Here is a 9,493-nt window from a genome sequence, read left to right on the forward strand (position 1 = left end):
GTATTATATAATGTATTTATAATATATATTTAAAACTTTATAATATATATTTAATATATATTTTAAATTCAGATCTTAAGTATCCCATTCAAGAAATTTTGATAAATATACATCAAGACACCAAACATTTCCATCAACCCAGAAAATTTCCTCATGTCTCTTCCTAGTCAATTCTTGCCTGCCTGGTATTCCCCAAATAACCACTGATTTCACATCTACTGCCATAGGCTATTTTTGCCTATACTAGAATCCCTTGTAAATGGAATTATACAGTATGTAATTTTGGTGTGTTTTGCTAGTTTTACTTAGTACAATATCCTTAAGATATAGCTATGTTATAACAGTTATTATTAATCTGTTTCTTTTAATTGTTGAATAGTATTTAATTGCATGAATATATCACAGTTTCTCTCTCTTCCTATTCAATTTGAAAAATAACCTCTTTTGTTAAGATTAACAGAGAAGTTGCAAAGATAGTACAGTTTCCCTGATTTAGTATGGTACATTTATTGCAACTATGAAACAGTATTGAAACAATATTAAGTAAAGTCCTCTATAATTTGAATTCCTCTCTTTTCCCCTAAGGACTTTTTGTTGTTGTTCAAGGACCCCATTCAGGATACCACATTACATTTCGTGGTTTTTCTTTTTGGTTTTGTTTTTTAAGGCTCCTCTCTCCTGTGACAGTTTCTGACTTTCCTCGGTTTTGATGACATAGATAGTTCTGAGGTCAGGTTTTTTTCATAGATATTCCTTCAGTTGGGATTTATCTGTTTTTCTGTAATTAGACTGGGGTTATATGTTTTGAGAGGAAAACTGTAGAGGTGTTACACTGTTCTCATTATATCAAGGGTACCTTTTATCAGCGTGACTTATCACTGATGACCCTAAGCTTGATCACTTGGCTGAGATAATGCTTGTCAGATTGCTTCCTATAAAGTTAACCATTTCCCCCCATTTTGATACTCTGCTGTTCGGAAGGAAGCTGCTTTGCTTAGCCCACACTAAGTGTTATGGAATTATGCTCTACTTCCTTGAGGGCTCCACTTGTACTTGTGGAGAAGGAAATGGCAACCCACTCCAGTATTCTTGCCTGGAGAATCCGTTGGACAGAGGAGGTTGGTGGGCTACAGTCCACGGGTCGCAAAGAGTCGGACACCACTGAGCGACTTCACTTTTCACTTTCACTTTCCTTGAGGGCACAATATCCATGTGGGTCATCTGGAATTTCTTACTATGGGAGATTTGTCTATTTTCCTGCATTTGTTTATTTACTCATTCATATCAGTATGGACTCATATATATTAGCTTATATTTTGAGGTGACTCCAATACTAACTTTCCTATTTTGCAGCTGAATGTTCCAACTTTGGCCTTGGGAGCTCTTTTAGTCAGCTGAGTGCCGAAGAATTGACGCTTTTGAACTGTGGTGTTGGAGAAGACTCTTGAGAGTCCCTTGGACTGCAAGGAGATCCAACCAGTCCATCCTAAAGGAGATCAGTCCTGGGTGTTCATTGATAGGACCAATGCTGAAGCTGAAAGTCCAATACTTTGGCCACCTGATGTGACTCATTTGAAAAGACTCTGATGCTGGGAAAGATTGACGGTAGGAGAAGGGGAATGACAGAGGATGAGATGGTTGGATGGCATCACTCACTCAATGGACATGGGTTTGGATGCACTTGGGGAGTTGGTGATAGACAACAGCAGGCCTGGTGTGCTGCAGTTCATGGGTCACAAAGAGTCGGACACGACTGAGTGACTGAACTGACTGACTATATCCCTTGGACATGCCTCCATTCTTTCGTTTCTTGAGCATTTTCTTACTTTTTGGCACTACATCATGCTGCAGGTTCATCCTCCCTATTTTCTGCCATTGGAAAATTGGTCATTCCTCCAAGGAGTCCTGTTTTTTTTTTTGTTGTTGTTGTTTTATTCTAGAATAGTATTACATACCAATATCTGGGTGCTGGGGTGTGATTACTTTTTATTAATAATTTTTTGATCATTCACAGCTCAGATCAGAGAAACCCTTTCTGATCACCTAGTTTAAAATAGCATCCCATTCCCAACCAATTGCTCTCCATGACATAATCTTACATATATTTTATAGGACTTACTATGACTTGATATACTTATTGCAATTTGTATATATATACAAACTCTTGAAACCAAGCTATGCATAGTGTTTTGCAGCTTGCTTTTGTACTTACACAATTCCACAGTATATTTTGGATATCTTTCCAGATCAATGTATGTGATTTTTTCTTATTAAAAAAAATTAATGTTTGATATTTTTTCTTCTGCTCTGGCTCTCCACACACACATGTGATAATTTTTACATTGATGGAGCAGTAAAGACTTTCAAAATTTCTATTACAAACCGCTATTAAGAATGTATTTATGTTTGTGAATGCTTGAGTATTTAACAGTGACTAATAATTTTTTAAAATAATTTACTAAGGGCTTTTACATGTATTAAATCATTTGTTGGTGTTCAACTCTTTGCAACCCCCTTGGACTGCAGCACACCAGACTTCCGTGTCCATCACCAACTCCCGGGCATGCTCAAACTCACGTCCGTCGAGTCAGTGATGCGATCCAACCATCTCATCCTCTGTCGTCCCCTTCTCCTCTTGCCTTCAATATTTCCCAGCATCAGGGTCTTTTCCAGTGAGTCAGCTCTTCATATCAGCTGGCCAAACTATTGGAGTTTCAGCTTTAGCATCAGTCCTTCCAATGAATATTCAGGACTGATTTCCTTTAGGATGGACTGGTTGGATCTCCTTGCAGTCCAAGGGACTCTCAAGAGTCTTCTGCAACACGACAGTTCAAAAGCATCAATTCTTCAGTGTTCAGCCTTCTTTATAGTCCAATCACATCCATACATAACTACTGGAAAACCATAGCTTTGACTAGATGGGCCTTTGTCGGCAAAGTAATGTCTCTGCTTTTTAATATGCTGTCTAGGTTGGTCATAGCTTTTCTTTCAAGGAGCAAGGGTCTTTTAATTTCATAACTGCAGTCATCATCTGCAGTGATTTTGGAGTCCAAGAAAATAAAGTCCGTCACTGTTTCCATTGTTTCCCCGTCTATTTGCCATGAAGTTATTGGACCAGATGCCACGATCTTAGTTTTCTGAATGTTGAGTTTTAAGCCTTTTTTTTCCACTCTTCTCTTTCACTTGCATCCAGAGGGTCTTTAGTTCCTCTTCACTTTCTGCCATAAGAGTGGTATCATCTATGTATCTGAGGTTATTGATATTTCTCCCAACAATCTTGATTCCAGTTTGTGCTTCATCCAGCCTAGCATTTGGCATGATGTACTCTGCATATAAGTTAAATAAGCAGGGTGACAATATACAGCCTTGACTTACTCCTTTCTCAACTTGGAACCAGTCCATTGTTCCGTGTCCAGTTCTAACTGTTGCTTCCTGACCTGCATACAGATTTCTCAGGAGGCAGGTAGGTTGATCTGGTATTCCCATCTCCTGAAGAATTTTTCACAGCTTGTTGTGTTCTACACAGAGGCTTTAGTGTAATCAGTAAAGCAGAGATAGATTTATTTTTTCAACTCTCTTGCTTTTTCGATGATCCAGTGGATGTTGGCAATTTGATCTCTGGTTCCTCTGCCTTTTCTAAAACCAGCTTGAACATCTGGAAGTTCTCAGTTCACGTGCTGCTGAAGCCTGGCTTGGAGAATTTTGAGCATTATTTTGCTAGTGTGTGAGATGAGTGTAATTATGCGGTAGTTTGAGCATTGTTTGCCATTGCCCTTCTTTGGGATTGGAATGAAAACTGACCTTTTCCGGTCCTGTGGCCACTGCTGAGTTTTCCAAATGTGCTGGCATATTGAGTGCAGCACTTTCACAGCATCATCTTTCAGGATTTGAAATAGCTCAACTGGAATTCCATCACCTCCACTAGCTTTGTTCGTAGTGATGCTTCCTAAGGCCCACTTGACTTCACATTCCAGGATGTCTGGCTCTAGGTGAGTGAACACACCATCGTGATTATCTGGGTCGTGAAGCTCTTTTTTTGTACAGTTCTTCTGAGTATTCTTGCCACCTCTTCTTCATACCTTCTGCTTCTGTTAGGTTCATACCATTTCTGCCCTTTATTGTGTCCATCTTTGCGTGAAATGTTCCCTTGGTATCTCTAATTTTCTTAAGGAGAGCTCTAGTCTTTCCCATTCTGTTGTTTTCCTTTATTTCTTTGCATTGATCATTGAGGAAGGCTTTCTTCTCTCTCCTTGCTGTTCTTTGGAACTCTGCATCTTGTGCTAGAATCATATTTAACCTCAAAAATTTATAAGATACCTGTTACTATCATTTTCCTCTTACAGATGAGAAAGGCTAACATAGGGCCAGATAACTTCTTCAATATGACATACTTCATGGGGACAGATTCTGAATTTTTTGGAGTCCAGAACCAAAAACTTAAATATTATATAATTCTGTAAAAAATGAAAAGGGTATATGTGCTGTGCTTCATCTCTCAGTCATGTCGAACTCTGCGACCCTATGGACTGTAGCCCATTAGGCTCCGCTGTCCATGGGATTCTCCAGGCAAGAGTATTGGGGCTGGGTTGCCATGCCCTCCTACAGGGGATTTTCCCAACCCAGGGATCAAACCCAGATCTCCCTCATTGCAGGCAGATTCTTTACCATCTGGGACACCACATTCCTAAAATTCCCAAAACATATCCATATAGAAACTACCTTTTCAAAAGCTCTCATCAGGGTTTTGGTCTATATTTCTGCCCCATATCTGGTAAAAATAAAAACTTCTGCTTCTTAAAAGATTCAGATGTTTGATCCTCTAATAAAAATATTTCCCAAATGAGCATATATTTCTCTGTTTTGATATCCAAGACCTTTTATTTTCAAGTAGCTGTGAGCATTGTTTATCAAATATTTCCAGATCTTTGCTTTCTGGATATATGGTAGAATTATATTTCCTCTAACTTTGAGTTTAAATGTAGTGATATTACTTTCTTTGACTAAAGAAATACGAACAGAAGTGATATATGTCGAACTCCTGGGGATCCACACTGGACATGTAGTGTGAACCAGAAATAAACTCTGGTGGTGTTAAGCCATCAACAAAGTTTAGCTGCAATAATGAGTAAACCTTAAACTTTTGTGGCTTCTGATAGTAGAATTTTACTTCTCAAAGTGCCATGAGACAGTACTCTATCTATGCAGTGATTCTAGAAATCATTTATTATCATGTCATCTTCAACCTGTGACTTCCAGGATTCCTCTGGCCAAGACATACAGATGAGGTAAAATGAAGACTCACATAGGGTTTTTGTGGGCCAGGGCTTCTGCTAGTTAGGACTCGTACTTCGAACCATACCTGCAAGCGAGTCCAGGAAAGGGAGTCTACGTGTATGAACAGGAAGCAGAGAAATGTATTTCTTCAAGGTCTCTGTCTTTGGCACTCTGAGTCTCTTCTCCCACTGTATGTACAACATGGAAAATAAGTTCTATTTTATGGCTTACTGTGAGCATTGGTGAGATGCCATGTGAAAAGCGCTCATATAGTATCTGGCATATAGTGGGTTCTCAAAAATGTTTGGATTCCCCTTCTTTTGAATTTATGACTTTAATTTGGGTTCTGTACACAAAACTGCCCTGGCTGTTAATGAATCTTCTTTATCCTTGAGCTTTCCATTGCTCCAGGCATGGTGGCCAGCATATGGTAGGTGTTTGATACAGATCTGGCAGTTGATTGCATTTGCTGAGAAAGGAAGAATGTTGAGGCCTGCATACTCCAAAAGTTCTGGAAGTTACAGATGTCAGAGAGCATGAGTTGACCTGAGCCCAGCTCTGGGCTGAGAGCAGTGGTTTAACAGTTGTGATGGCATGTTAGTTCTTTTTGGTATGATTGCTAGAAGAAGTGAGGGGAGTGGATGTTGCTATGACACTAAGACTTCAGCAGTGACCAAGAAGCCATGGGTGTGCAAGGTGAGTCTAGGGAGTAGGTGGGGACAATTCTCCCATAAGAGGAAGTGCTACCTTTTGCCTGATTTTCCTCCCTATGTACAGGGACTGTTTTAACTGTGGGTAAAAGGCTGGCAAATGGTGTGGTGGAGCTAAAGAAAGTCCAGGCCCCAGCCCAGTCTGGTGGGGAATTTGAGATAGACAGAAATGACTCTGGGTGATCTCTCTTGGATTTTCTTCCTTTGTTCCCCTAAACAAGAAGTGTGAACTTCCAGGGTGATATGAATGATAATCAACCTCCAGCTGGTCTTGGCAATTTGGCCTGTTGAGGATTCCTTGTTCCTGGGGGCTCTTGTAGCCAAGAGGAGTTCTTCCTGACTTTATGGCTTTTTGTTAATGTCTCTGTTTATAAGATGGGAAGAGTGTTATCTATCTTACAGGGTTGTTTTGAGTGGTATATAAATAATGTACAGTATTAAATATACCACCTTGCTATTCCCTGAGCCATACCTGTTTTACCCCTGGGGTCATCTAGCTTTGAGAGTAACACTCAGTTCAGTTCAGTCGCTCAGTCGTGTCCGACTCTTTGTAACCCCATGAATCACAGCACGCCAGGCCTCCCTGTCCATCACCAATTCCCGGAGTTCACTCAAACTCATGTCCATTGAGTCAGTGATGCCATCCAGCCATCTCATCCTCTGTCATCCCCTTCTCCTCCTGCCCCCAAAGCCCTCGCAGCATCAGAGTCTTTTCCAATGAGTCAACTCTTTTCATCAGGTGGCCAAAGTATTGGAGTTTCAGTTTCAGCATCAGTCTTTCCAATGAATATTCAGGACTGATCTTCTTTAGGATGGACTGGTTGGATCTCCTTGCAGTCCAAGGGACTCTCAAGAGTCTTCTCCAACATGACAGTTCAAAAGCATCAATTCTTTGGCACTCAGCCTTCTTCACAGTCCAACTCTCACATCCATACATGACCACTGGAAAAACCATAGCCTTGACTAGACGGACCTTTGTTGGCAAAGTAATGTCTCTGCTTTTGAATATGCTGTCTAGGTTGGTCATAACTTTTCTTCCAAGGAGTAAGTGTCTTTTAATTTCATGGCTGTAATCACCATCTGCCGTGATTTTGAAGTCCCCAGAAATAAAGTCTGACACTGTTTCCACTGTTTCCCCATCTATTTGCCATGAAGTGATGGAACCAGATGCCATGATCTTTGTTTTCTGAATGTTGAGCTTTAAGCCAACTTTTTCAGTCTCCTCTTTCACTTTCATCGAGAGGCTTTTGAGTTCCTCTTCACTTTCTGCCATAAGGGTGGTGTCATCTGCATATCTGAGGTTATTGATATTTCTCCCGGCAATCTTGATTCCAGCTTGTGCTTCTTCCAGTCCAGCGTTTCCCATGATGTACACTGCATATAAGTTAAATAAGCAGGGTGACAATATACAGCCTTGACGTACTCCTTTTCCTATTTGAAAACAGTCTGTTGTTCCACTGTCCAGTTCAAACTGTTGCTTCCTGACCTGAAAATAGGTTTCTCAAGAGGCAGGTCAGGTGGTCTGGTATTCCCATCTCCTTCAGAATTTTCCACAGTTTATTGTGATCCACACAGTCAAAGGCTTTGGTGTAGTCAGTAAAGCAGCACTACTATGCATCAGTTGCTTCAACCAGAACCTGGACATCATGCTTGCATGTTCTTCTCCAATCACTACATTCTCTCAATTATCAAAGCCTGCTTCATATCTCTGGTCTTCATGTTCCTCTCTGTCTCTCTGATAAAACTTTAGCCCAGGCCACTAGCCTCCCAATAGATCTTCCTGACTCCACTCTTGCTCCTAACCAATTCTTTCTTCTGAGTGCAGCCAGCATAATCTTCCCAAGCTTGAAATCATATTAAGTTCTTCCGCTGTTTCAAGCCCATTCATGGCTCCTCAGGACTCCTAGAGAAAGTCCACAGTCATTGACATGACCCGAAATACTTCTCATCCCTGGCTCCATCTGCGTCTTCAGGCTCAGCTTTCTTTGCACCCCTCGGTCTCTGCCTGTCACTCCCAGTGCTCTTCTCTTTGTCAGACTGAACCCCCGTCAGTTTCCCCAGTGTGTTAGTCTGCTTGGTAGCCCAGGCCTTTGGCTGCGCTCCCTCCTCTACTTGAAACTCTCTTTGCTAGGCTGACTCTTATTCAGCCTGGGAGGACCGGTTTAGTGGTCCCTTCTGGGAAACTTACTTGTGATGCTCCCTTCATCGTTTCCTGAATCATCTGGTTCCTTGTTCTCTCCCACACTAGGGCATAAGCTCCTTGAGGTCATGGCTAGCTGTGTATTTAGGGCACATAGAGTTTTTAGCTGATAATTGTTAGAGTGAATTGAAATGCATTTAACAACATGTAGTCTCTTTTCTCAGAGTCCCCAGTCAAGACAAGAACAATAAGTACAATGTTAACTGCCCTATATTGACATTGCCGGGTACCTGTTTTCTTTTTCTGAATGAGGCAGGTTGGTCTGAAACAGCATATTTTCATGTCACTGGAAGTTGCCAGGCAAACCTTGTTTGAGAAAGTTTAGTCCTCGGTGAAGGAGTTCCTGTGTGCCTCCAGGTGCAGGTGGAGTCTGACGGCCTTCATCAGTGAGACGTGAAGGGATGGGACGTGAGACTCGGGAGATAATGGGAGGGAAGTCCTGCTTCTGGGTACTCTCAGCTCTTGTTCCTCTAACCCCTCCTCGCGGGAGATCATTTGACTCTTTCATCTCCTTCCTAAAACACCGGGAAAGCCCAACATCTGTTCCTTTGCCTCATCTCAAAGTTGAGAGGGCAGCTCATTTCACTTCTGTAATCTTGGAACATCTGGACCTGTATGGAGCTTAGTGCTCTAAGGCTGATCGGGCTGGTGTGGAGAAAGGGGTAGGTGAGAGTTGGTGGATCTGAGAGAGGAAGTGTGGATGAGCTGTGTTCCCACTGTGATATAGGGGATTCTCCCTTGGGTGGAGTGAACCTCCTGAAGGTGCCTGTGGCTTAAGCCTTCCTGCTGATTCCTCTAAGGGGACCACTGAGGGGAGAGGGACCTCCAAGGGAAGGGAAGGTGTCCAGCCTCAACGGGGCCTCCCAGCCAGGGGGCTGGGGAGAGGGCAGTCCCCAGAGCACCAGCCTGCCCCCACCAAGAGCTACAAACAACCTGTACAAGAGAGCCTGCATTTGAAAACTGGCCCTGAGAGAGAAAAGTCCAACACTTCCGGAGGCAGACAGCGAAACAAGCAACCAAAAGGAAGTGTCGCCTGCACCTTTCAAGATCCCCATGGATTCGCTCACGAAAGGGAAAAGAGGCATGAGCGATGAAGATGAGAGCAGCCGCTTTCTCCACCAGTAGCTGGCTGAGAACAGCATCCACTCCTTTCTCCCTCCTTCCCACCCCGACAGAGGAAGACAACCAGGAAAGGAAGAAGGATGGAGTGTGTATCGTATCCAGTTCCTTTTGTCCCACACTGCTGAAACCACAGACACAACTTGAGCTAGGGCAGAAGGAAGAGAGCTTACTGAGACGGGGTCAAAAA

At 42.3% G+C, this 9,493-nt stretch overlaps 1 protein-coding gene across 1 annotated transcript in view; it reads right to left on the bottom strand.

The window, feature by feature from the left end:
- TEX48 (testis expressed 48) overlaps positions 1-8,254 on the bottom strand; it is an 89,265-nt gene extending 81,011 nt beyond the window's left edge. Inside the window, exon 1 of the mRNA XM_068973658.1 lies at positions 8,173-8,254. Coding sequence (XP_068829759.1) covers positions 8,173-8,254 — 82 coding nt within the window. The remainder of the gene's footprint in view (positions 1-8,172) is intronic.
- Positions 8,255-9,493: the final 1,239 nt, after the last annotated feature.

Source organism: Capricornis sumatraensis, chromosome 6 (genome assembly GCF_032405125.1).
Source record: "Capricornis sumatraensis isolate serow.1 chromosome 6, serow.2, whole genome shotgun sequence".
Lineage (NCBI taxonomy): Eukaryota > Metazoa > Chordata > Mammalia > Artiodactyla > Bovidae > Capricornis > Capricornis sumatraensis.